At 35.3% G+C, this 27,299-nt stretch overlaps 2 protein-coding genes across 2 annotated transcripts; both read right to left on the bottom strand.

Annotated features, from left to right (window-relative positions):
- Positions 1-13,494: 13,494 nt before the first annotated feature.
- Positions 13,495-19,406, bottom strand: LOC122024277 (probable serine/threonine-protein kinase abkC). Its single transcript, XM_042582859.1, has 6 exons — positions 19,162-19,406; positions 18,888-19,067; positions 16,893-18,222; positions 16,134-16,400; positions 14,650-14,805; positions 13,495-13,909 (listed from the first exon to the last, which is right to left on the bottom strand). Exons 2-6 carry the CDS (start codon positions 18,893-18,895, stop codon positions 13,790-13,792), a joined length of 1,881 nt encoding a protein of 626 aa, XP_042438793.1. The 5' UTR covers positions 18,896-19,067; positions 19,162-19,406; the 3' UTR covers positions 13,495-13,789.
- Positions 19,407-19,818: 412 nt separating this feature from the next.
- Positions 19,819-23,782, bottom strand: LOC122022337 (protein STICHEL-like 2). The gene is made up of 6 exons (XM_042580299.1): positions 23,279-23,782; positions 21,641-23,176; positions 21,368-21,560; positions 20,875-21,066; positions 20,583-20,789; positions 19,819-20,412 (listed from the first exon to the last, which is right to left on the bottom strand). Exons 2-6 carry the CDS (start codon positions 23,099-23,101, stop codon positions 20,132-20,134), a joined length of 2,334 nt encoding a protein of 777 aa, XP_042436233.1. The 5' UTR covers positions 23,102-23,176; positions 23,279-23,782; the 3' UTR covers positions 19,819-20,131.
- Between the last annotated feature and the right edge of the window lie 3,517 nt (positions 23,783-27,299).

Below are 27,299 nucleotides of genomic sequence, written 5' to 3'. Positions count from 1 at the left end.
TCACTCTGTTTAGTTCTAAGTTGAGTATCTTCTTCATCATTTATTTTTCTTATATTTTGATGGTTACTTTCATTGATTAAATTAGGTAAGTTATTTTCTTCATCAAAAATTACATTGGTTGTTTCTTCAATTTTTTTAGTATCTTTGTTATAGATTCTATAAGCCCTACTAGTTATGGAGTACCCTAAAAATATTCCAGTTGTAGATTTTGATGTAAATGTACCTAAGTAATCCTTAGTGTTTAATATGTGTACTTTACATCCAAAAACTTTTAGATAATTGGGTGTTTTGTTATAGTAAATTTCATAAGGGGTTTTATTGCAGAATTTATTAATTAATATCCTATTTTGAATATAACATGTCGTGTTTATTGTTTCTGCCCAAAATTATTTGATTAGGTTATATTCATTTAACATGGTTCTAGCAGCTTCTTGTAACGTTCTATTTTTCCGTTCTACTAGTCCATTTTGTTAGGAAGTTCTAGGACATGAAAATTCATGATTATATCTATTAATTTTACAAAATTTAGTAAATTTATAATTTTCAAATTCCCCTCCGTGATTGATCACTTCTAATTCTTTTGATTTTAGTATCTTTTTCATTTTCTATTAACTTACAAAAATTATTAAAGATTTCAAAAGTTTCATCTTTAGTTTTTAGAAATTTTACCCAAGTAAACCTAGAGTAGTCATCAATTATGACTAAGCAGTATTAGTTTCTGCTTAGTGACTTAGCTCCATGTGAATCAAATAGGCCTAAATGTAGGAGCTCAAGTAATGAGTTGGTTCGATTTAGGTTAGTTGGTTTGTGGGTTGACTTAGTTTGTTTACCTTGTTGGCAAGCATTACAAATTGAGTTTTCTAGGTTTTTTAATTTGGGTAAACCTCTAACTAGACCATTTTTACTTATTTTTGAAATGAGTTTGTTGTGAGTGTGACCCAGCCTTCTATGCCACAACATAGTTTCTTCTTGTTGTGTCAGAAGACACTTTAATGAGGAGGTAGGTAGGTTAATTGTGTAAACATTATTTTTCCTAATTCCCTTAAGTATGATTTTGGGATTTTCAATATTTTTAATTAGGTAATCAGAGTTAGAGAAGGTTACTAGGTATCCGGAGTCACATAGTTGACTTATGCTAAATAAGTTGAAATTAAATTGATCGACTAATAATACTTTTCAAACAATAAAATCGAAACTTAGTTCGATATTACCTGTTCCGATTACCTTAAATTTTCCATCGTTGTCGAATGCAACTGACCCTAGGTTTTTGTATTTTAACTTGGTGAACTTCAATCGGTCTCCAGTCATGTGTCTAGAGTATCCACTATCGAACATCCATTGACCTAAATCATTGTGTTCCTACACATTGAGCATTTGATTTGGATCCAATTTCAAATGGATTTATAAGATAGATTGATTGAGTTCAACTCCTTAATTTTCATCTCACCCAATTTATGTTGTCAATCATGTTATATCTATGGGTGATTATGAGATGATTGATTTTTTTTTTGTTAAATTTATTAACCTGGATTTAAGTCAATTTTAGTTTAAGTTCACGTTGAGTCAGATTTAAGTTTAATTAGATTTAAGTTAGATTTCATTGGATTTAGGTTAAGTTAAGTCAGGTTGAGTTAGATTTAATTTATATTTAGTTGGATTTAGGTTAAGTTAAGTTAGGTTGAGTTAGATTTAAGTTTAATTAGATTTAAGTTAGATTTAGTTGGATTTAGGATATTTTAAATCTAAGTCCATCTCACCCTTTTTTATATTTTTAAACAGAGAACCTTAAGAGTTTTGTGAGATGGTTGATTTATCTTTAGATTAGTATCCAAGGAATTGATTCGTATTTGAGTTAGCCTAAGATTTAACAGTCAGTTATTAAATATCTATTTCAATAATTGACTTCCAGGCTATGACGAGGCACTAGGCCTTCTTGGGTATCGGATCATCCACCACTTCTAGACAAAACTTTTTAAAGAAATTAAATATTTAATTTTCTTTCTGAAATTTTTAAGTCTAATTAGTCAAGTTTCAATCAAGCCTAGGTCCTTATCCACCCTACTCTAAGCATATATAATGAAAAAGCAGTAAACAGATATCAAATAATTTTATTTAATAAGAATGGTCTTTCTATTGGCTCCCCCTAGATCATAGCCTCGATAGGATCTATTAAGGTAATGAATTTGATCCTTGGGGATCAAATATTGACCAAGTCCCACTTGATTAATCAAGTTAGACTTGGAGACTCATGCTTGGACTATTTTTCTATTTCTTTGATTGACAAGAGATAAGTATAATTTGATTTTGTATTTAGTCTTGTATCCAAGTCTAGATCGATTGTATACGACCCTTTGCTTCCCAAGAATCAAATCAAGATTCTTGGAACCTAAGGTGAACTGTTCCAATGTTCCCTTAAGTTCCTTGACTTGATCTTTTAGACTGGAATTTTCTTTCTCAAGTTGTTGAACCTGAGTTGAAGTTCCAGTTTGAATAGGTTCAGTTAAGGAGCTTAGGCTGGTCACTTCCTTAAGGGTTGTTATCTCTTTTTGGAGTGACTTGACTTGGATATTTTACTTAACTAATTTGCTCATTAAATAGTTAATTAAATTATAGAGTTTATCTACTTGAGAAGATCTTACAGCGGTGTTTGGCCCTTCGGAAACAAATACAGATCCGTGGCTTGTTTCGGACTTGACTTCAAATTTGCTTTCTGTTTTAGACTCATCGAGTTATTCTCGGGCCGAGAGTGCGAGGAAACTTGTCTGCTCGAGGTCCTCGTTGGAGTCTTCTGATGAAGATTCGTCCCACGTTTCTTGAAACGCCTTCTTCCATTGCTTCTTTGTTTCCTTCCGGTTTGGACAATTTGCTTCGATGTGTCCTTTTCTTGTTGCAGCCATAGCAAGTTACTTCTGACTTGATTTTTGGGCTTGGTTGCATTCCTTTTGATTGGATCACCTTTTTGATCTCATTTTTGGTGAATCATTTCTTCTTCTTGTATAGTCTTCGGGCTAGGTTCACAAGTTCAGCAGTAATCTCATCGTCGTCTTCTGAGTCTGGTTCATCTTCGGATTCGGGTTCAGTATAGCGCCTAAGCTTTGATTCCCGTGTTCTGTTTGCACCTGCAACTAAAACAATATCTTTTTCGACCAAAGGTGTATCAGTCTGTTCATGTAATTCAAACTCTGAGAATAATTCATCTAATCTAATTGAAGAAAGATCCTTAGAGACCTTGTAAGCATCTACCATTTATGCCCACAAGGTGTTCCTAGGAAATGCATTTAATGTATACCTAATGACGTCGCGACTTTCCACCTTCTGTCTGATTGCGTGGAGGTCGTTAAGAAAGTCTTGTATGTGTGTGTGTAGTTGACTCGCCGATTCACCTTCCTTTATTTTTATGTTATATAATTTATTCAAAATTAGATCTCTTTTACTTACCTTAGTATCGGAGGTCCCTTCATACAACTCAATTAGCTTCTCCCACATGTCTTTGGCGCTTGAGAACGGGCCAACTCAGTTTAGCTCCTTCTTTGTCAATCCACATTGGAGAGTACATGTCACTTTGGCATTGGCCTCAATCTTCTTCATCAGACTTGTGTCCTAGTTCTCGCATGATACTGGTTTTCTTGCACCGTCAAGTGAGAGTGAGAGACTGATTTTAATGATCATCCACATCTCGACTTACGTCTGGAGGTGGTACTCCATTCGGCCCTTCCAATAGCTAAAATCTTCACCGGAGAAAGGAGGCGGGCGAGTTATGCTGTAGCCTTCATGGTAGGCCATTATAGAAGTAAATTTCGCACACGAAAAGAGAAAAAGAAGCAAATGTCCCAAGACTTGGTCATGGATTAGTAGTGCGGTACAAAAATAAAACTAGCAATTTACCAATTTTGAAAAAAAATAATGAAATATTAATAAAATATTTTAAAAAATATTACTGTTAATTTTAGTTTTTTTTTCAAAAGAACTCCCTCTGTTCGATTGGTAGTTTCACCAATTCAAAGATACCCGGCTTTGATACCAATTGTAGGATCGTAGACGTGCTAGGGGGGTGAATAGCACGCCTTGCTTTTTCACTCGTTTCGTAAAACAAATAGAATACGCAGCGGAATAAAGAATGAAAAAACAAGTAATGCTAACAAGATTTCTTTTACTTGGTTCGGAGCCTATGACAACTCATACTCCAAGGCCTGCGATCATTGATCGCTTTCGTTGGACAATTCACTATCAGTTCGGAAAGCTTTACAAAAGAATAATACAAGTATGAAGCTTTACAGATATGAAATACAACTTGTTACCAACGACTTGATGAAATCTATCTTCTGACTTGATAGTCATTGGAGCAACGTTTAGATGTTGTAGGAGTGCGCATAGTTGTTTGTTCTTGATCTCAGAAAGTGTGTTGTACTCGAAGCTGCTGGTCAACCCTCCTTTTATAGCCGAGGTAGACTTGATCCACATCCACTGATCTCGGAATCAGTCTTTGACCCAACTATGATGGGTTGACCGATCCAGGTGTTCGATCGATCGAACCTTCTGAACATGCCCAACTTCCCGTCCACATGCTTCTACCGCCTGGATAAGTTTTCTTTCGGTCAACCGATCCTGCCGTTCGGTTGACCGATCCCACTGACCTCGTTGGTCTATCTGATCCGATCCACCTGGCTCGACCAGATCACAGCTTATCCTCGGTTCGGTCGATCGATCCCCAGGTTTAGTCGACTGATACCTCGATCGAACTCGGTCTGCTATACTGGGGTTCGGTCGACCGATCCAAAGGTTGGGTCGATCGATCCAAAGGTTTGATCGATCGATCAAGGTTGAATTTAACCCTGCATAAAATGTTAGTCTTCTACAAAATAGAGTTAGCACATAGCAGATAATATGTAAATAAAAAGTTTTGACAGCCTTCAGATTATCCGGTTCTGACTTTGGATTTCCTCTAAAAATTCTAGGTCGAACCGACGCCTACTGTTCCCTCACAAGAGAACACGTCCTCACCTACTCCTCTCAAGAGAATTTACCTGTTGCCAGATCGGTCCTCCAGACCGACTGAACTTTTCGCCTAGGGTTACCACCCCTAGGGTTTTTCACCTGCCTAATCACAGCTAGGACTTTCCATCACCTAGGATTGTTGTCCCCTAGGACCTAGGGTTACCTCCCCCTAGGATTTTCCACCTGCCTAGAATTCACTAGGACTCTTACCTAAGACTACTTAGGACTTTTCTGCAAGCTCAATCAACCTTATTAGACAACAAGACATCTTAACTTTTGAATCTTTTGTCAATATCAAAACACAAGTTTGATCGTCTGGTGCTTCCTGCACCAACATAAGAGAGGGTTGGATCCTTGGATTAGTCACCTCGTTTAAGGTGGATATCATGTAAATCTTGGCATTAGCATTTGATTGAGTGTTTTTCGCTGCAATAACTCATTAATCAAGCGAATGGAGCAAATCCCCCCCCCCTAAAGTGACCCAACACTTTATTTTTCTCCATGCATGCATTAAGATTTTTTTTAAAATATTTTTTTCTTAATAAAATTAATTGAAAATTCTAATTTTTTAATTAATTATGCTTGGATTTGTAGGACTACCTATTGGTCCAATCAAACTCAGGTCTAGTTTAAACTATTGGTTGGTTTAATTAGACCAATTTGATTCAATAATACCAGGTCTGATTCAAACCATTGGTTGATTTAAATTAGATTAGTTTATTATTAAATTAATTAGTGTAGTTTGATTACATGGGTTGGGCTAATCAAATCATATCAGATTTGTTCTAATAGGCCGGATTTGATCATATGAGTCAAATTGCCTAATAGGTCAAGATTTGATAAAATATGTTAAATATAAACCAGAACAAACATAGATAAGGCATCCATGTCCAATTAGATTAGTTCTGATTGGAAAATAGACTGAACACAAGAGTTGGTTAACATATCCAATGTGTCAGTCAACTGAGACTCCCCAAATAAAGAAAATTTATTTTTATTATTTGCTTATATATTCTGTATATATTTGTTCCATGTGATAATTGAATTTAACCGATTTTATTACTAGATTTTCGATTTTATACTGACATCATTATTTTCAATTCCAGATACCACGAACAATATACATGATGACAGGTCACTATGAACAACAACATGAGCTTTGGGAGAAGATCAAGGAGCTAGAATATAACCTGTATCACGGAGTCGGATGGCTTATCGGTCGACTCGATCGAATATTTTGGAAACTCGAATGAGAAGAGTTTCCTGTCCGAGACAAAGACAGAAGATGGGCTCTTGTTCAGTCATTGTCGGAACATCTCAGTGATATAACACACCAACTATAAGATTATTCTGAAGAGCTCATCTCATATTCAGAGATGTGTAGAGAATTACTTCAATTGCAATGGGATCCTGAAAATTTTGAAGAGGATCCAGATTCTGAAGAAATGGATCTTACAAAATCTGAAGAGGATCCAGATCCCACAGAAATGGATCTTTAAGAATTTGAAGAAGATTCAGAAATGGACCTCGAAGAATTTGAGGAGGATCTAGAAATAGATCTCACAGAGGATCTAGAGATAGATCCTGAAGAATCAGAGGAGGATCCAGAAGAGTGTGTGGAAGATCCAGAAATTGATCTAAATATGGATATGAAAGATGATTCTAAGGTTGATCTCATCATCGTCGAGTCTAGGATGAATGGGATAGAATTGCCCACTACACTATTTTCGTAGTGGGAGTGGTGCCCACTACACTAAAAATAATGTAGTGGAAACTGTTAAACAGTACTATATTCAATAAAAAGGAAAAATAGGTATGTTATGTGTTAACTAACTTGCTTATGATTAGTTTATATTTTATGATCCATTTATATTCAATGATTAGTTCATTCTATGATTAGTTTATATATATGATTAGTACATATGAAAATAATTAGTTCATTTAGTGATTAGTTCATTAGATGAGATGTGTGTAATATAATTGATCAATGTTGATTGGATTGACACATACAAATGATGAGTGAAACATAGTTATCACTTGATTTTGTAAACTAATTCTAATTTATACTGAGTCAATAATTAATTACATGTATATGAATTACACTGAAATAATAAATAATGTGTTTATTTATATAGGTTATGGCAACTAAGAATATCATAGCTGAACTCAATAAAGGAGAAAAATTATATCGGGATAACTACAAAAATCTGGCACCTCAAGATACATAATATTATATTCTTGAGAAACAAGAAGTTCTAGAGGTTGTAAATCAGTTCATAGAAGAACCGGTTGATGGTTCTACAGTACAACACATGTTAGAGTGTATACTAAAAGCCTAGCTTTTGTAAACATTTATTTATGAAATAAAACAATCACATTGGTCAAATGTCTACATTTTATTTGTTAAGTGTAGTTATTCAATTAATTTATATTGTAGATAACATGGTGTGTGGTGTCACACACAGAAGATCATGTTATCAGTTTTTTATAAATTATAAACAGTTGCTCACGACTAAGATGGAAAGGAACAAACCATTGGAATAGTCGTAGTGTAATTAGGTATTAGTTTATCTTGACTAATAAATTATACTAGTACACTCTAAGTGTATTGAGTAGGACCATTTTAGGTAAGTTCTTTTTATACTGACTTAATAAAAGAACTAGACCTTAGTTATTATGGAAGTGTGTGCTCTTAATCCTAATATAATAACAAGCACATATATTTAGTATTTATTTCTTTAACTTATCAAAGGGTGAGATTTAATTCGATAAATCAATAGGCCCGATAAGTTGGGAAATGATATTACTTATAGTGTGTGTTATTGATTATAGAAGGAATATGTGTCCTAGTTATCTAAGTTGAGAATGTCCCCAAGAGGAGTTCATAAGGATTGTCATGTTAAACCCTGCAGGTGGACTTAGTCCAATATGACAATGAAGTTGAGTGGTACTACTCTTGGAGCTAGATATTAATTAAGTGAGTTGTTAGTAACTTACTTAATTAGTGGACATTCATTATCTTAAACACAGGGAGATTAACACACTCATATATGAAGGAGCCCATAATGTAATTTGGGATTGGTGCGGTAGTGCAATAATAACTCTCTAGTGGAATGAGTTATTATTGATGAACTTGAATTGTGTGTTCGGGGCGAACACGGGATACTCAAGCTCATCGGAAGGCCAAAACCAATTTCTCCTCTAGGTCCCTGTCGTAGCCTCATTAAACCCTCAAGTTCACCCATATAAAGCCCTTCTTGGTGTCCAAGAAGAGGTCGTCCCATGGCTTGGTGACCAAGCCAAAGGGGTCGGCCAATCTCCTTCACAAAGGGGCTGGCCCTTTGCTTGGTGTCCAAGCAAAGAGGGGCCGGCCATAATATGTCAAATTAGGAGGGGTGTTTTGAATTTTTAAAATATTCTCTTTATAGAAAACTACAAGTTTTAAAAGAGAGTTTTTAAAATATAAATCTTTCCTTATTTGAATTAGGCGACATGGTTTAAAAGAAAATTTAAAAGTTTTAAAACTTTCCTTTTTTAACCGTCCTCATGGTTTTTAGAAAAAAGGAAGAAAAGTTTAAAATTGAAATTTTCTAATTTTGTAACCATGTTAAAAAAGGAAATTTTAGAAGAGAAGTTTTAAATTTTAAAACTTGGTTTTAATTTTTAAAACTTTCCTTTTTTAACATCCACAATAGGTAAGAGAGCTTGTAAAATTTTATAAGAGGTTTTCTTCTTTTATAAAAATTATTTTCTTCCTTTTTAAAGGGCCGGCCACCCTTGCTTGGTGCCCAAGCAAGGGGCCGGCCAAATTAAATCATCATCCAATCTATGATTGATGATTGATTCAATCAAGAGGAAAGAAAAGGAAAAATAAAAGGGAAAAAGGAAAAACAAGAGGAAGATTTTATTTTTTGTAAAAAGTCTTTCCTTATTTGCCTTGGGCAAGTAATATAAAAGAAGGGGAAAGGAGGTCTCAATTAATAACAATTCTTATTCTCTTGTTGGTGATCTCCATAGTGGCCGGCCCTCTCCCTATTCCCTTTCCCCTTGCTCTCTTTGGTTCTTTTGTGGTGGTTGTGGCCGAAATCTAGAGAAGGAGGAGAAGTTCTTTGGGTGGTGTTCATCTTGGAGGATCGTCGCCCACACGACGTCTAAGAGGAGGCGAGGAATACGGCAGAAGATCTCAAGGTTATTAGCATAGAAAGAAAAGGTATAACTAGTAATTTTCCTCCGCATCATGCTAGTTATTTTTCTTTGTAAGAATTCCAGACACAAGAGGCATTAGATTCTAGTTTTTCGGATTTGTTTCGAAGTTGTGTTTTTTTTGTTTTTCGAATTTGTGATTTGATTGTTCCTTTTGGTTAAACCTAGAATTATATAAGGAAATTAAATATTAGCTTTTCTTTAAAGACTTTGTCTAGGCGGTGGTGGATGCTCCCATACCCAAGAAGGTCATGTGTCTCACCATGCAGACCTGGAATCCAATTTTGAAAATTAATATTTAATTAAATTTATAACATAGGTTGATTTGGATCAATAGTGTTAAGTTCCGCTTGCGGTCCAAATCTAAACCATTAAGAACAGATAAGTTAAATTTGGAATCAATAATGTTAATTTCCGTTTGCGATTCCTAATTTAACTTCTAAAGAATACAATAGGTTGTTTAGGAAAGGTTCGACACTTGTACAAAATTTTTGTACAGTTGAACCGGTACGATCTTCCTAGGACCAACCAACAGCATAGACATGACTTTAATGCCTATAAGACAAGGAAAAGGAAGGACTCAACTGTTAAGGGAATATTGATTAGTTTAATGGTGGATGACCTAGTATTTAAGTATGAGCTATTATTGTCGGCATATGCTGTTTGGGCCGCCCTTAGAGAGAAATATAGTGAAGTAAGTCTTAGTAAGTTTAATCAATTGACAATTAAGTTTCACATCTATAAAATGCCCTCGAATGTTACCATGACCCAATATCTGAGGGAAATGGGTAATATGATACGAGAGTTTAAGACTGTTGGTCATCGATGAACAACGGGTTCAAACAGTAATATGTTCCTTCTTGATTCTTGGGAAATGATGAAATAGAACCTTATCCACAATGAGAGCTACAGTGAGAGTATCAAGACTTTCGCTGACGTCTCATGCCATGTAGAACTTGAGGCGGAGAGGATTGAATCCGTAAGGATTTCTGGTCAAGATTTTGTAGTTGAAGGCTCGGTTCCAAGAATAAGAAAAGATGGTTTAAGAAAGGAAAGAGAAAAGGAAAGGAGGCTAGTGTTGTTGCTACGAAAAATCAAATTAAGAAGAAATAAAATAAATATAGATAAAAACCTAAGAGCAAGTTGACTTGCTATAACTGTGACAAGAAGGGTCATTTTACTTGGAATTGTACTGAGCATAAAAAGGTAGATCCATCTTTATCTTCTTTTCATGAACATTATGTTGCAAGTACAGTGTTGTTAGTTGACTTTTATCCTTTGTGGATTATAAATTCAAGAGCAACAAATCATATAGCTCATGATATAGTTACACATGTGGAGGACCGTCGGGTATCAACTAGTAACAAATGGATATATATGGGAAACCATGCAAGAATTGAATTTAAATGAATTGTCACTTGCAAACTCAACCTATGTGGTGGATGAACCTTGTTTCTACATGATGTCCTGTATGCTCCTAAGATTCGACAGAATTAGGTTTCTGTCATTTGCCTTCTTGATTTAGGTTATTATGTAAATTTTTATAGTCGTTGTCATTTTTATGATATTTTTGATATTTCTAATTTTTATGAGTTAGAAATTGTCTATATAAGCGTTATGTTTAGATAATTTATTTCTGTTATGAATTTTTCTTTTTTGGTAGGAGTTTTTTTCTTTTTCTTTACAAGATAGGAATTGAGATCTAAATATTATAATTTCTTTCCTTTTTAAATCTTATGATATATGTGACTATGTAAATAAGTATTCAAGAGATAATCTTCTATTCTAAATAAAACTTTTTTTTTTTAAGAACAACAGTTTCCTCTTTATTTTCGTTATTTTCTATTGGACGTTGTAAAAGATTTGCAATGTTAAACATTGGCGAGATGATTGATTCATCTCCCTCAAAGTTTATTTCAATTAAGGGTCATCAAAACATCAGTTACAAATTGATGCTTTCTTCTTATATATTTAAGCGTTCAAGAGCAATCGAGAGGTGTGCTAAGAGGTGACGGTGGGCAAAGAAGCAAAGGAGAACATCTCTTCGGGTTTTGGTTTGTGATCTTACGAAAAACTTTTCAGTCTGTGATCACTCTTCTGACAATGAGCAAGAAGAACTTATAGAGGTTTGGCTCGTCGTCTTCAAGATTGTCTCGGGAGATCACCGTAAGTGTTTACAGTTTCTTTATAGAATTTGTTTCGTGCTTTACAAACTTGCAACATTTTCTTTTCTTACCTTCTCCAATCTCCTTCACTCACTGTCTACAGAATAATCGTTATCCTATCTGGCATCACAAAGTCAATTATTCACTCTTTTTTTTTTGACAAATTTATTAATTTGTCTAACAAACCTACCCAATCTACTCACTTTGACTGATTCCCTTAATTAATCCAACTAACCTTGTTCGATTTATTTTATCCATTGATTTAGTTCTTTCTAAGGGCTTGTTTAATGAGCTCATCTAACCATTGATTCATCTCCCTCAAAGTTTATCCAAATATTTACTTTGTTATAAGTATTTGAAAAGGAAATATTAATGATATATTTATTTTTAATAATTAAACACATCAAAGATCTATAGAAAATGATGTTACAATTAAATACTTACTTTATTGTCAGAAATTTATTAAAAAAAGTATTTTTTTATATCCATTTTTAATAATCAAATGTATAAAGCTGTGTAAACATATTTCTAGATTATTAGGTCTATTTATTAAAAAAATTATAAATAAATATTTATTTTGTTCACTGGAATTTGAGAATAAAAGTTTTAATAATTAAATATTTAAAATTTTCTATAAAATTTCTATGGATGCCTAAATATTTGCTGTCATTTTGAGTTCTAGAAAATAAAATTATAAATAAATATTTACTTTGTTATAAAAATTTATGGAGAAAATATTAATGATATATTTATTTTTAATAATCAAATATTAAAATTTTCTATAAAATTTCTGCTTTTAGCTCCGCTTATATATATATATTATTTTTTTATTCTAAAGTAGAGTTATTGTTTGGAAAAATAAAAGGCATATTCTACTGACATATTTTTAAACTAAAAATAAGGCAAAAGTAGGGACAAGAAAATATAGAAATCTAATATATAGGTATATCAGATTTTTGATACAGTATTGATATTTTTTTATACCAAAAATTTTTATACAGTATATAATATGATATAAAAATTTCGAAATGATGAGATATACCACGCAAAAGCAATCAATTTTATTTTGTTAAATTATTTCGTATGTCAATGTATCAAAATTCATCAAAATAATAAACTTATATAATCCTAATAGCATTATTCTATTTTATAATTTTTGCACGAAGAATCATGATTAATAATAATTGTCAAAATATTTTTGCATAAAAATTGCTTTCCAATATCTTTATATTTCTATTCAATTATATATTAAATTGAAAATTAAAATTGTATTAATTTTTAAATTGATGAATAATACAAGCCAAAAATGTTGATCACATGGTGGACTAGTTCCAATGCAATGACCTCAAGTAATGCAAAGACAAGATTTGTGTGAATTTTATTAGAATTTTAAAACATTTATATAGACCAAGACAAAGAAAATATGCCTCTTCCCGTGCATGGTCTAGTCTAACTATACCCGAGTTAATTTAATTAATCTGATCCACTATATCTATTAGTTAATTTTGATGACCTCTATCCCCGGAGTCATGATATCCTTGGAGTTAATTTTATTAGATTTATCTCTTCCGTGTTAGTCCTGGGACATATTGACGGAGGCGCTGGAGGCGAGCGTATTCATCTTTTGTCACCAATGGTATCGCGATAGAATATTTAGATTGTTACTCAAGCATTCATGATTTGAACCTCAGCTACGATATATTTGTAGGAAATGTTTCTCCAAATAGAAGGTAAATCAAAAAATACTAAGTTTCTAAGTTGACCACCATGTACGCCGAATAATAGTTAATGAGACTAATTAGAATTATCATTTTTTTAATTTTGATAGCCCTCACTTAATTAATAGACGATTCTCTAATCCACAATTTACAAACTAAAGAATCCCGCCTGCCTTAAACTACATAGCCTTTTCACTTCATCGACACTTCAAATTAAAACCCTCCAACTTCTTTAAAATACTTATTTTAGAAAAATAAGGTAAAAGAAAAATTTTTTATCATTCTTCCATTCAGCTTCAATTTGTGTTCTTGAAGCTTTTACACTTGCAGTATCCTTTCCATTGCCAATTCAAAATTCAGACAAGAAAAGTACTTCTAAGGATGAAACTTCAACTACTAAATGGGAATAATGATGACGGCGACGACAATAATAATCATATTTAATCAACCAGATCTAATTTGAAGCTCCCAGATCCAGGGAAAATAGCATGAACATACACGGTATTAGAAATCTGAACACATGCTTTCATGTATTTTCCATTTATCTACCAGAATTTCATGTTTTGCCACAATGGCGACTAAAAATCTGTAGAATCTTTTTGAAAAAAGAAATGCTGAAAAGCAAAATTGCAAGGCCTATCCCAACGTAGTACGTAGGTAGACTTTTTTCAAAATTCACTGTCGATAAACTGAAAGGGAGCCATTTCTCTAAGGAGCCATGAGTCCTTCAATAGTGTAGGAAAGGGATTGAGCCCAATCAGTTTTGAATAACAGAGCTTGTAGTGTGCGCATCACATCATAATCTGGATCGAGCTTACGCTGCCAGCCCTGCAGAAAATTCAAATGAAAAATTACATTAAGACTAACCAAACTGCAACAGACTAATCATAGCTTTGAATGCCTTTTCGTAAAGAACAGGAGCGGACGAGTCAAAATAGATTAGTTTCCATGACAAATTTCCAGAGCATGAACAAGTAAGAGCTTAAGACTCTGTGTAGCAAGTGATTACCGAGCAGGAACCTTTTGCATGTGCTAATGCAATCTTTGAAGAACTATGCTTGTGTAGGGAACTATTATTGTGGTTTGCCACATTTGATTAAAAAATATATGCATCTTATTTTAATTTTGAATTAATTGACCTTTTATTAGAAATTATTGCATACTTTACTTGAAAGCTGAAACTATGTTACAAGAGTTTGACTTGGTTTTAAAATATCAGCCCAAACCAGAATTTGTTTGGAACTTCTTTGATCCACAATAGTTATTAAATCCGGACCAAAGTGTCCAGTCCGGTTTGGCTGGAAATAACTGGACTCACGTCCCCAGGCCACTTTCCTGGTTAGATGATATAGGCCATTGAATTGCCGACCGTTGAACTGCTTGATTTGTGTTGAAATCATTGACCCACTGGTTTTGACAAAACCAGTCCAATTGTGTAGAAAACTCGTAAAAGGTCTAAAATACCATTTCATGTTGCAGAAAGTGATATAAGCAACTTTGGCTTTTGTAAGATCATAAAGAACAAGTTGACACAACCAGAAAATGATAAAGTAAATCAAGACATTTACCTCCAGAACCAAAGTGGTGACCATCACAGTGCAAACATTCCCGTCAATATTAACTTTATGACGGCGCACTTGTTCCAGCAATTGATGCATGCATTCAGCTGGATGGACAACATCCCCATCTGCCGTGCCCCAAAAAGTAAATGACTTGTCTACTTCCTGTAGCATGATGTGTATGCATCAGAAAAAAATTGCATGCTCATGAATGTTTAATGCTGATAGGAATATGGAAAATAGATGAAGAAATTTATTTTATATATGTATATAAAAGGTTTGCTGCATTTTTAGAGATGATTGATGTTGAAACTAGGAGATCCAGGTCAATTAGTCTAACATGGACAAGTGTAGTGATCCATTATGTTTATATAAGAGTGTTCCCATTTCTAGTGAGGACTCATTTTCAGATAGAATGAGCTTCACTCTAATGTAACATGATATCAAAACTAGATTCATACCTCCATCCGAGTCATGATGGACTTGAGGGAGTACGTTGAAACTAGGATAACTCATGCTCATTAGTCTCACATAGACAAGTGTGATGGTCCATCAACTATAAATATTAGAAAAGTGTCTCCCTCTTAATTGACAAATCACCACTAAAGAAGCACTACTGTGCAGGAAAATGAGTTATCTGAAGTAGAGAACAGATAGGAAATGCAGCTCAAGTGAAATCAAGTGCAATCATCAAAGTAGGGATACAAATTTATTTGACTTGCCTATTATAACAAAATGACAAGAACTTGAAACAAATGGAACTCTTGTACATCTAATAAATTAGAATACAGTTGCAGTAAGTTTATACCATTTTTCAAAAAAAAAAAAAAAACAGGATAAAGGCTTGAATTAATGTGCAATATAGAACAACTAGGCTAAAAGAATATCACAAATTGTAACTATTGATACCTAAGGTCATGCTAATGAATAAAAGTAGGTATACTATAGTTATATTACTAAACTAGAAAAGACTCCACTAAGCATCACTCTAGTTGTCAGAGGCACCATGTGAAAAATCTTTACTGTAGCATCTGTAGATCTGTAAAACCAATCATGGCACATTTAACAGACTGAACATGTTTCCTGCAGATGATCCAAGAATGACAAAGCTGATTTATACAGAGGTTTCCAAGAAGATACAAATAAGAAAACTAGCCTAGAATGTGGATACAAGCTAGTTGTGGCACTTAGAAGTAGAGCTTAAATAGTCGTGCTGCCAGGATTATATTCTCAATGCAAGAATTTAATAGAGAAACATTGTGATTTTTAATACTGAAAATTGAAGATTCTGATCATATGAACATTTTGAGGTTCATGAAAGAACTATGGAGCATTGTTCAATTTACTAGTGCTTAAAAACCAAAAAACACATTACAACTCTATATGTACATGATAAGGCAGATAAACCAATCACCAAAAAAAAATATTGCAACATAGAGAAAGACAACTATTGGGAAAATTGACCATGCAAAGGAGGGAGCAACATAAAGTACCTCAATGAAGGCATTTGGATTAGGGCACTTCTGATTTTTTGATAACCTTAAGGTGCACTCAGCAGCAGTTCTTCCATCTCGAAGAGCTACAGCCTTAAAGAAATCAAGTAGATTTACACGATCAGTACCCGAAAGCTCTGCAATCATGCCTACATCAAGAAAGACCACATGAGGCCTTGATTTAACTATTCCTTTTTTAGAGCTTTTGGTTTGAGTCCGAACAAGGATGTTTCCAGGATGCATATCTGCATGGACAAAATTGTCCACCTGTAGAAAATTGACTTTAAGTCACTATGAAAAGAAAGACCAGCTCCAAAAAAATATTGATTCTAAACAAGAACAAATGGAATGTTGAAATAGTTATAAAGCTGCATGTGTTCTTGAGGAAATTTCCATTAGAAAAAGTGATGAAGACCTTGATTCTTATCCTTGAAAGGACCAAAAGGTTTTGACATTTTTGTGGAAGACCGTCACCATTACGTGTAAAGATGCTCTATGAAAAACTAGTAGAAACAAAATTGCATGTAAGTTCACCAACAGAGAAGGATTCAAAAAATTTGGTAAACCTCTTTTTTGAGACTAATGCACTTCATTGAGGTGAACTTAACTGATCCACAAACCATGTGGATGTGAAAGTAACATAGACAGGCAAAAAAGATAAGGAGTTATCTATTCATCCATAATATGCAACACTGAGACCATAACCTAGAAAATAGGATGGCATAAAAACACACCAAAGAACTCAAAAAAAGACTATACCAAAAGCATCTTCAAGAGTGCATGAGTTCCAATATGAGCAAGAGCACTCTTGAGTCGATCATGTCCTTCAAGTTCATCAACATAGTGAGAAACACTTTCTCCATGTTCAAAAGTCTCCACTAACACGGCAGGATGGACAAATGGGTAGAGAGGTTTTGGAAAAGATACATCCTTCCACCTGCGAAAATTATAGATAAAGCGGCTCAGATGTGCAGCCTCCCTAGCAAGATCTACTTGAGACATCATGAAAACAGCAAACTGTTGCACACTTTCATCCAGGCGCAACCAGCTCAGTGTGGGGATAAAGTGGGAAATTTTGGCCACCATATTAATAATTGCAAAATCCCTCCTAATCGACTCACCAACACCAGGATGTCTAACTTTTACAGCAACAACTGCGTGTTTCAGTGGTTTACCAGGATGTTGAAATTTCAAGGAAGCCCGATGAACTTGAGCTACACTTCCAGACGCCACAGGTTCCTCTTCAAAATTCTCAAAAACATCAGATATTTTGCGGCCAAAGGCTTTTTCTATAGACTTTTTTGTGTAGGAAAAACTATGTGCAGGTGCATGAGTATGAAGTTTTGCCAGCTCAGTGCAAAGATCACTAGGAAAGAGATCCGGACGTGTCGCAGCCCATTGACCCCATTTTATGAATGCTGGCCCTGCTTTTTCCAAAGTAGAACGAACAAGATGAATCCACACTTCCCTGAACCAAGTACCAGAACTATCAGCAAATGGAGCCGTTACCATCATAGGTGAAAACAAGATGGCCAAATAGATTGCCCTCAGTAACAAAATAAAACACTCCAAGACTGAGAGAACAATCGAAGCCAGGAAAATACGGCTATCTTGTGCTCGCATATAAAGTTCATTACGTGATGGAAAATACTCCCCATCTGACCAAGCCATCTTGGATAATGCAATCTCCCCAGCAACAAAAGCTAGAAAAGTAGGGACTAGAGGGGATCGAGCAATATGAAAGCATGTAGCACAAGCTAGTTTTCTGATAGGTGAAGAGACAATTCCTTTGCAAGAGTATGTCATACAAAACTTTTTCCAGACAACTTGAGAATGATGGGTTACTGACTTCTGAGCTGAAAGGGCAAAAACCTTCCTGAAGGGGTTATTCTTGGACATGTTTTCCTCAATTTTAGAGAGTATCAATAGGTTATGTTGTCTACCAAAAACCTTGTACAGAGGAAGCAATTTGTCTGAGAAAGCTAAAGCATTTGTTGAGGATAATCTAGGATTTGTATTGGCAAATATAGTTCTTGAATTTTGCCGAAAAGTGTTGCCAACTTTTTTGACTTTTAGAAAATCCAAATACCTAGAAATGCGTGAAAAATGTGTTAAATTGTGTTAAATCAAAGTAGGGTATATGTTCATAATATAACTGCAACAATCCGGTTATAATACTAGATATATGTTAGCCTATAAATGAAAAATATTTAGCTATGTACATTATGTACAAGGAAAAGGGCATTAGGTTTGTAAATTGGTGACCAATGTAGCACTGGTCATTCAATTTTTTCATGTGGATAGAAGTTCTTGGCCCTGGACTAAACTATGGTAACAGACACACAAGGTTTCAAAGCCAGGCTAAAAAATTTACCAAGGAATTAGACGAATCAATTTCTCCAACTAAAAGACAACAGTTATTTTCTAGCAGCTGGTATTACGGAATTATCACTATTATAAGCATCAGCAATGTAGGAAATAAATGAACTACTTTCCTGATTGGTTTTAGACTAGGTGAAAGTTTCAAATTTTCAGATCTTTAGGAGCAACTGTGAATTAGATTTAAGAGAATTGCTACAATTATGTCACAACTAAGAGATGTGAGATGTGGCACTGAAAACTTTCAGCAAAAACATGCCTTGGTTAAGTCTCCAATAGAAGAAATCAAGTGGCATATAGCTAACAATTTCAAATTTATGCTTGCTATCCGAAAAATTACCATGGACCACTAATCGTGTCCCCAAAAAAACTAACCTCGGCATGATTTGACAAGTCTGTGGATTCCTCTTTTGCTACAGCCAAAGCCTCTTAACTCCAACGTCACCTGAAATAATCAGGCGCCAAAGGAGAAACACCAAAAACGGAACACCAGAAACGAGGCAGGGAAGCCACTCAAAATGGATTTACTCAAAAGGCGAAGCTTTCGCACATAATCTACATGGGGAAGAAACACCAATCATGCATTTAAGGGCAAAACTCACAGCTAGATATCGGAGTAGAAGCAAGTAAAATCGGACGCCTAACGAACCCATCACAATCGCCGGCGAGATCAAAGCAACAGCTCGGCGTTAGGGCTATAAAGCACGGGCGAACGAGCCGGATGAAAATCGGATTCTCCACCTCGATTCAAGTAATGACAAGAAGAGATCGCAGAAATTGGGACTAGAGATAGCGTGTTGACTTCGCCGGAGGAGGCGGCGACCGGAAGGAACGGGAAAGAGGAGGGGAGCATAAACGGCGATCACCGGAAGAGAGACAAGATGTTCCCACGTGCTCATTGGGGCACCTCACGCGTGGGAGGAATTTATATACTGGATCCGAATGGCGAAGGCGGATTTAAACTGGATCCGATCCGATGAAGGAATCCACCAAGTAGGAAAATAATCAGATTAAAAAATTTCAATTTTTTTTTTGTAATTCTTTAATCATAGTTTTGAATCGCGTGGTGTTTTTATACATTTTTTTCCAATCAAAAATTATTTTAAAAAATACATTAAAAAATAATAAGAGAATAATAAACGACTAAAATTCTAATTTTAAATGAGGTAAATATCTTAAAGGCAACCTAAATTATATATATATCTATATATATATACAATCATATTTTCAATTCAAAATCAGCAACAGCATTAAAATGTTAACCTCTTTCTTTTCAAATTGAAGCAAAATCTACAATAGATTAATGAGAGAACAAGGAACATATTTGATTCGATCAAAATATCTGTTTCATAGAAAATACAAGTTTCTTTCATGAATACAGAAGATGCATTCAGATCAAAAAGAAATGAGTATCATTCAGTTGAATGTGTTGCTTTGAATGCCACAAGCAAATGTAGTAGGAACCATTCCACATTCTCTTTCGATGATGATCGACTTCAAGGAAAACAACTATGATGATCATATTAGGAGCGGCGTTGATTTCTTTTGTCTGCGAAGAGAACTCAAATTGTTTGTTGGTTTCACTTCCCCTTTCAAGGTTTGTCGATTTCCTTGCGCGTTTAGTGTTTTTGAAAATCCACCTGGCAGAGTCTTCTTCCATGAAAATTTGTACCTTTTGTGGATGAATATACTGTCTTTTGCTTTCCACCACCAGTGCAGCATAAAAATCTGAATGGTTTTCTTCTGGACATCCTAATTGGAGCCAATCCACCGAGACTGATTCTAACATCCACATTGCGACTGAGAATGCTTTGAAGAGAAGCTACAATTATTTCTCGGAATTCTTCGGCCTTATGCGCATGATCCAGATCACAAAATACTACATCAGCAACTGCCATACCTGAAAATTGAAAGAAAAAAAAAAGGAGTTTGATATTACCTTATCAAAACAACTGAACTCATGGAAATCAATGTTGCTTATTCAGTTAAGAATTGACTCAAAAACTTCTTTTTTTTTAACCAACAACATTTTCTATCCCTAACAAAAATCAAGACTGCAACTTGTTTTACCTTCATGAACCCGAATAGATGCCAGAGTGCCCTCTTTTGATAAGAAGTTTTTTAGTGATTTTGACTGGCAGTTCTTGATGGTTTCCCTCCATATGTATTTTAGTTCTGCTTCTTCATAATGCTTTTCCAAATCGGATAACTGATTGTTCGAAAAAGTAGAACTTTCCATACTCTCCTTTTGTGACGTTAATAAATATTTATCATCATCTGCATAGAACAAATAAATCAAGCTTTTACCCTCAACAAATTGAACATTATTTGAATTACTAATTGGATCAAAATACTGGACTACCTCTTGAGTGTGCAACTTCACAAGATGCCTTAGGATCCTTCTTGTTTGACGAGGAAAACGATTCTCCAGTATTAAACTGTAGAAGGGCTGCAGTGAGCCATGTAGATTTATCCTTTGAAGTTCTCAATTGCTTTTCAGTTTCAACCAGTATTTTCAATGCATTGGTCAGTTTCTCCTTACTAGCTTCAGCAACTGCAAAGGTAACTTTTCAAGGGTGAAGATGAACTCGAATGTATAAAACATAACATGCTATCAGTAGTTTTAATTGGCACATAGTGTTAGCTTGATACTCTATTGTGATCGATCAATTTTCCAATATACACCGAAAGAACTAAAACATGTTCGTAAATTCATTTAGCAATCACATTTTATTGCTTTCAGTTTTTCAAATTGAAATAAACAATTTCTGATACTTGAACAATGAACATATAGTTTTTGCCAGTACACCTTATCGTCCCTATAGAAAACAAGACCATTCATTACATGCTCTTACCGAATTTGGAAGCAATAGATCCACCTCCACCAGAAAGAATATCAGTGATGACTTTTGCAAGCTGAGATGTTAGCTTCATTGGATCAATTCCAGTGCCCATAAGCTCCCTTGCTCGTTTAACAGTACTAGGAGTGTCTGAAGATAGCGCTGATCGTAGCAGATTGAGCAAATCAGCTTCAGAAATAACGCCCATCTGAACAACAAACACAATTAAATTTACCTTCCGTGCATTGTCAATGGTCACAAGTGTGCGAAGCGTGCATTACTACTTACTAGTTCATAAGCAAGGGATGAGGTTATCCTTTTACCGAGCAAAGCCAGCTGATCAAGTGTTGCTATTGCATCACGAAGAGAACCACTTGATTCCTTGGCAAGAAAAATAAGCACATCCTTCTCAACTTCTAATTCTTCTTCCATGCAAATTTTTTGCAACCTGATAATTATATCATCCTTCTTTAGGCTCGAGAAATGATATCTTTGACTCAAAGACAGAGTTGTCGAGGGCAACTTATCCAGTTCAGAAGTAATCATAATAAAAACAGCATGTTTGGAAAGCTTCTCAAAGGTCTTACAAATGGCTGGCCATGTACTCCTTTCTATAAGTTGGCACTCGTCAATGATGAAAATTTTCAAGTGTGAGGAACATGGAGCAAGAGCACTTTCTGAAAGGAACTTTGACCACTCTTGATGAGTAGCTTCTGAAGCATCTAACTCAGTGACAACCCCGCTGCTACCGCTGAACACCAGCTTACAATCCTCGCAAGATCCACAAGGCCGGCAATCCTCGTGGGAGTTGCAATTCAAAGCGGCAGCGAAGATCCTTGCTGCCGAGGTCTTTCCTGTACCCCTAGGACCATGAAAAAGATAAATCGGTGCTATTTTTCTTCTGGAAATGGCATCTGACAGACATTGAGTTACCTCATCCTGTCCAACTAGCTCATGGAACATTTTAGGCTTATATTTGTCGACTAAGCTCATGATTTTCTCTTGTGATGGAGCAGTTCCACCCGAAACAGATTCATTATCAAACTGAGAATTCAACTGAAACTTCCGGCCCTTAACATGAGAAAGATGCTTTCGATCATCAAAATTTGGTGCTCTAGAACAGCAGCCTCTTAGTCCGCCCTTACCGTTTCTGGAGAAAACAAAATCGCACTTTTCAGAAGCAGGACCAACTGGTTTACAGCACAAGACACGCTTACAGGCTCCGTCAGCGCAGGTGCATTGAGCTTCAGCATTCCGCATAACATCAACATCCTTACTAGAATATGATCTTTCATATACGGATTGCTTAAGGGATGAAGAGCGTATCATTTCAAGCTGTTCGAATTTGCCAATTCGACTCAAATCTAACTCTTCTTCAAGATAACCGGCACAAGGAGACGTCAACTTTGAGTCTAAGGACCTGCGCACATTGCCGCAACAGGAACCATGAATGCATGCGTGCTTAGGCAATCTCGTTGCAGATGCATCGAGAGCCAAAGGGTGACAATACGACAAGCTGCCCTGTCCTGGATCCATTTTTATCCTTTGATTAAGACTCTGTTTACACCCATTGTTTGATCCAAGAATTGGGCCATTGCACGAGCTGGTTTCCAAAACGATATTGCTGACTAAAGCAGCAATCTTGCTCAGTGAGCTCGTATCAGGGTCTCTCAGTGATCGGACTCTTTTGAGAGCCACAAGAGTTCTAGTTAGAGGGATATCAACAGAATGCCTTCTTGTCTCGTTCATATTTTTGCAACTTCCTTACCAAGCCAAAGCCTCTCAGCTCACATTCTTTTTATCCTCCGAAGAGCAGTCCACAGTCTGCAGAACCAACGATCCTTATTTCACATAAAGATAGAAGAAACATGGGGGAAAAAATAGTGGAATTTGACTGCTAAAACACACAACGAGAAAGAAAACAACCTTAAAAGTGGATAGTTAGCAACATCCTCCGGCAAGACAAAGAGAAGGGGGAATTCTCAAATCAGAGGCACAGAAGAAGCCACTGCTCGAACAGCTCTCATGGAAGTGCAGTAAAAAGATCTCACCTTTATCCTTTATGAGACGCCCGACACAGCCCTGACCCCGGAGGACTATCGGGGCGATCTCGGACCGGGGTCTGCGCCTATACCTGGGGAGCCGTGGAGGTGGGGCGGCGCCTCGGGGGTAAATTGGCGGTGCGGAGACGTCATCGCCAAGCCGCTGTGAGGCGTGTGATCGTGCGGTGGCGGTGGGGAGTCACGGAGCTCAGCGCGGGAGGCTCCGCCTCGGGAGTCTCGCCGTGGAAGGGGCAATGGCGACATTTCGTGGAGAGAGAGTGAGGGGATGGGACTTGGAGGGCAGAAAAGGCTGCTAGACCCTGCGAAGGGTGTCGGTAGGGAGGCGCCGGGGAGGGAGGAATTGGGAACAGTCGCCGCGAAGGGTATGATGCTGTCCTCGTGCCGGGCGGCGTCGTGTCAGAACGAAGGCGAGCGCGGGAGCGGGAAATATGGAGCGCCGCGTAACAGGAAAGAGAAGGACCAATTTGTAATTCTGTAAAATTACCGGTAGTTATTATACTGAGGAGATAAATTACCGGTAGTTATTGCAATTTATGAAAGTAGGTTCGCGATTGGTGAAATTGAACGGCGTCATGGCCATGAAGAAGCGACTTGAATTCATTTAAAATGGACAGTTTGGATTTTGACCGGTCATGATGGGGACGTGCATCGAGACCATCAATTATTTTAAATGTCTAATTTTGCTTTTTCAGAAATAACAACAAAACGTTAAAGGAATAAAAAAAACATTTTATTCGGGTTTTATGTCATATTTCTTGTGGAGAAAAATTACAAAAACGTTATGTATTTTTACGAAAATATGTTTTAAGGACGCCCGCTCTATTTTTTTTTCCCGTTTTAAAAGTATCAGTAACGTTGATTAAAGTGTAAAAATGTCTTTAATTTTTTTTAAAAAAAAATATATACTTTAATTTGATAGAGTTATTAGAATGAAAGATATTAAGTTGATTTCCTTAAAAATATCGTAAGACTTGACTGCTGTAATAAAGGAATACCCTCCTTTTAATAAAAATAATAATAAAAGATGCGTTTTTTTTTTTAATTAAAACTATTTTAATTTAGTTAAAACTTTACAATCATATCAATTTTAATTAACATGTACTATGTTAGGTGCACTTTTAAATCCATGAGAAAAAGAGAAAAAGGAGAGAAAGCGACCTATTCATGGCCTTCATTATGGATGACATCCAAGCCACTAGATTAACATTAAGCTCGAAAAGTGTGGGCTTGTAATTTTGTGGATCCTGAAAAAGATGGATATCTATTTTTTTTTTCTTCAAGATCAACCTTAATTTTTTTTAAAAAAAAATCTTACACGTAACTTCTGTCACGACCACAATTCCTCAATGTTTACTCAATAATTATTTTAATTTTATGTTGATACTGATCCATACCTCCTCTCACTCCTAGTTTAACCCCACCATTTTTTTTAATTCAATTCCGATAGAGCTTTTGATCCCTCGTACTCAAGCAGAACTCTGGCTTATAAATCAACATTGATTGAGGGTGCAATAATCTTCCAATGGTCGTCTCAATATGAAATTGAGAAAAATAAAATTATCTTCTATAAGAGAAAAATAATAATAAATTCAGTTAGTTTTATTGATTAATTTTGGAATGATCAATCTAATTCTATAAAAATTTTCTATCGATTATCAAGATGAATTAGAAAATACCTTTTTTATGACAATTTTGTCTTTTAGAGAAGATGAACCCTTGAACAAATCAATTTTCTAAACCTAAGATCACTTAGAAAGGTATCTTCTATAAGAGGAAAAAAAATAATAAACTTAGTTTTATTGACTAATTTTGGAATGATCAATCTAACTCTATAAAAAATTTTCATCGATCATCAAGATAAATTAGAAAATACTTTTTGTTATGACAATTTTGTCCGTTAGAGAAGATTAACCGTTGAACAAATCAATTTTCTAAACTTAAGGTCACTTAAAAAGGTTTGCAATTCCCTCATCTTGTTGAACACACCTCTCCTTATATAATAGTGAGACCAACTCTCAAGCACGAGGGGTGGGTGAGTGCAAGACCACCATTGCTTGCTATTAGAAACATGGTTCTGCATAGAGAACAAACATGTGTAGGGATGGGCCTAAGGTTAACTTCTCATCTCAATACATGAGGTATTGTCTATCTAGTCTATTGATATTAAGCCCTCATGGTTTTATTTTTAGTCTCTACCCAAAATATCTCATACCAATAGAGATATCTTTCCCTTATAAACCCAAAATCATTCCTATTTGTTTTCAATATGGGACTTTGTTTGCAATCTTACAACCCAACAATCTCCCCCTCTTAAATAAAGGACCACATGCTTCTCACATTCGATCATCGACTCACCAAGTCTTCTTGCCTCTCGTTCCACCTGACTTACTAGGATTTCCTTGCTTAGCAGCAACTAGGACTTTCTGCCCGGTGTCTAATCCTCTTGATCCAAACATAGGAGCCCTCACTTATTTTGTTCGAGATCAATATTCTGATCAAGGAATAACGTGAGCTTGGTGTCAAGAGATCAAACCCAACGTGGGCCCTAGTCTTCTAGAGATCAGAACCACATTCTAGTTGAAAGTTAACATATCAATGGAGCATATCTAGAGAGACCGAAATAAGCAATAAAGGAAACTATTATACTCTTTGCAGCATCAAAAACTCATAGGACCTGAAAATTGGTGCAATCGAAATAATCTAGGTCGATTAGTAGATTTTGATCGATTACACCTACTAATCAACCTAGATAAGTCTGATTACACCCATTTTAGGTCTTATGGGTTTTTTAGTCTGCTATGAGTCAAACGATACTCTCTATTGCTTATTTCGACCTATTCGGAGGTGCTATATTAATATGCTAACTTTCAACCAGAAGGTGATCTTAGTCTCCAGAAGACCAGGGCCGCGTTGGACCTGATCCGAGATTAGACCAGGGCCATGTTGGGGTTGATCTGGGATCAGACTAGGCCCACTTAGGTCTGATATGCTAACATTAGGCTCACGTTGTTCCTTGATCATAATCAAGGTTTGACACTATATGTACATTCTCTTCACTTAACCATTCCCCGTGGTTGCAAATTTATAGAAATCAAAATAACTTAAGTCTATTAGTGAGTTTCGGTCAAAACTTATTGATTAACTTAGATAGTTCTAATTGTACTTATTTCAGGTTCCATGAGTTTTTTAGACCGTAAGCAAGGGCAAAACTAGAATTTTATTTCGGGGTGGGCTAAATTTAAAATAAATCATTATTTTTTATATGAAAAAAATTCGTTCATAAAAAATTAATATATCATATAACTAGTCCTTCGTATCATAATGATAATATTTCTAACAAAATATTAATAAATAATTTAAAAAATAAAAACAGATTAAAAGAGTGTAAAAAGAATAACCATATAAGCAAAAAAATAATAAAAAATCAAATTTATTAATACTATGTTTTACTTTACTAGATTTCTCATCAAACTCATCTATTATGGATTTAACATCTGGGCTAGTTAGAAAATATTTAGGCTTTTAAAATTTACGTTAAATTTAACTGATATACATGAATTAAGCTGACATAGGTTAAATGAAAAACTTTATATTTATATTCATTTTCTAACCCGATTCACGGGTTTTTAAAATATAACTCGGCTGTATTAGAAATTAATATGTAGCAATGAATATCGAAGGTAGCTAGGAATGGTATTAAAGACCATCTAAATCAATATGCCTCTCATTCTCAAGGTGTTCGTAGTGGTTGATAAGTTGCTGCATTTAAAAGAACAGTTAGGATTTTGACCAGAAAAAAAATTATTTGTGTTTTATATTATATTTATGATAAATCTATGTAGTAAAAAATTTGACGGGCTAAATTGAATTTTAATATATACATA

This window comes from Zingiber officinale, chromosome 9B (assembly GCF_018446385.1).
Source record: "Zingiber officinale cultivar Zhangliang chromosome 9B, Zo_v1.1, whole genome shotgun sequence".
In the NCBI taxonomy this organism is placed as follows: Eukaryota; Viridiplantae; Streptophyta; class Magnoliopsida; order Zingiberales; family Zingiberaceae; genus Zingiber; species Zingiber officinale.
Note: the sequence above shows the minus strand (reverse complement) of the source record. Positions and strands in the feature narration are given on the sequence as shown.

What these genes read in the sequence shown, in the direction of transcription:
- LOC122024277 (XM_042582859.1), bottom strand. An exon ending in ATCCAAATGCCTTCATTGAG is followed by an intron (nt 14,806 to 16,133) that starts GTACTTTATGTT and finishes ATCATGCTACAG; the next exon opens with GAAGTAGACAAGTCATTTAC. An exon ending in TCACCACTTTGGTTCTGGAG is followed by an intron (nt 13,910 to 14,649) that starts GTAAATGTCTTG and finishes AATTTTCTGCAG; the next exon opens with GGCTGGCAGCGTAAGCTCGA.
- LOC122022337 (XM_042580299.1), bottom strand. Translation starts at nt 23,101, where the DNA reads ATGAACGAGACAAGAAGGCATTCTGTTGATATCCCTCTAACTAGAACT. An exon ending in CATCCCTTGCTTATGAACTA is followed by an intron (nt 21,561 to 21,640) that starts GTAAGTAGTAAT and finishes TTTGTTGTTCAG; the next exon opens with ATGGGCGTTATTTCTGAAGC. An exon ending in ATCTATTCGGGTTCATGAAG is followed by an intron (nt 20,413 to 20,582) that starts GTAAAACAAGTT and finishes TTCAATTTTCAG; the next exon opens with GTATGGCAGTTGCTGATGTA.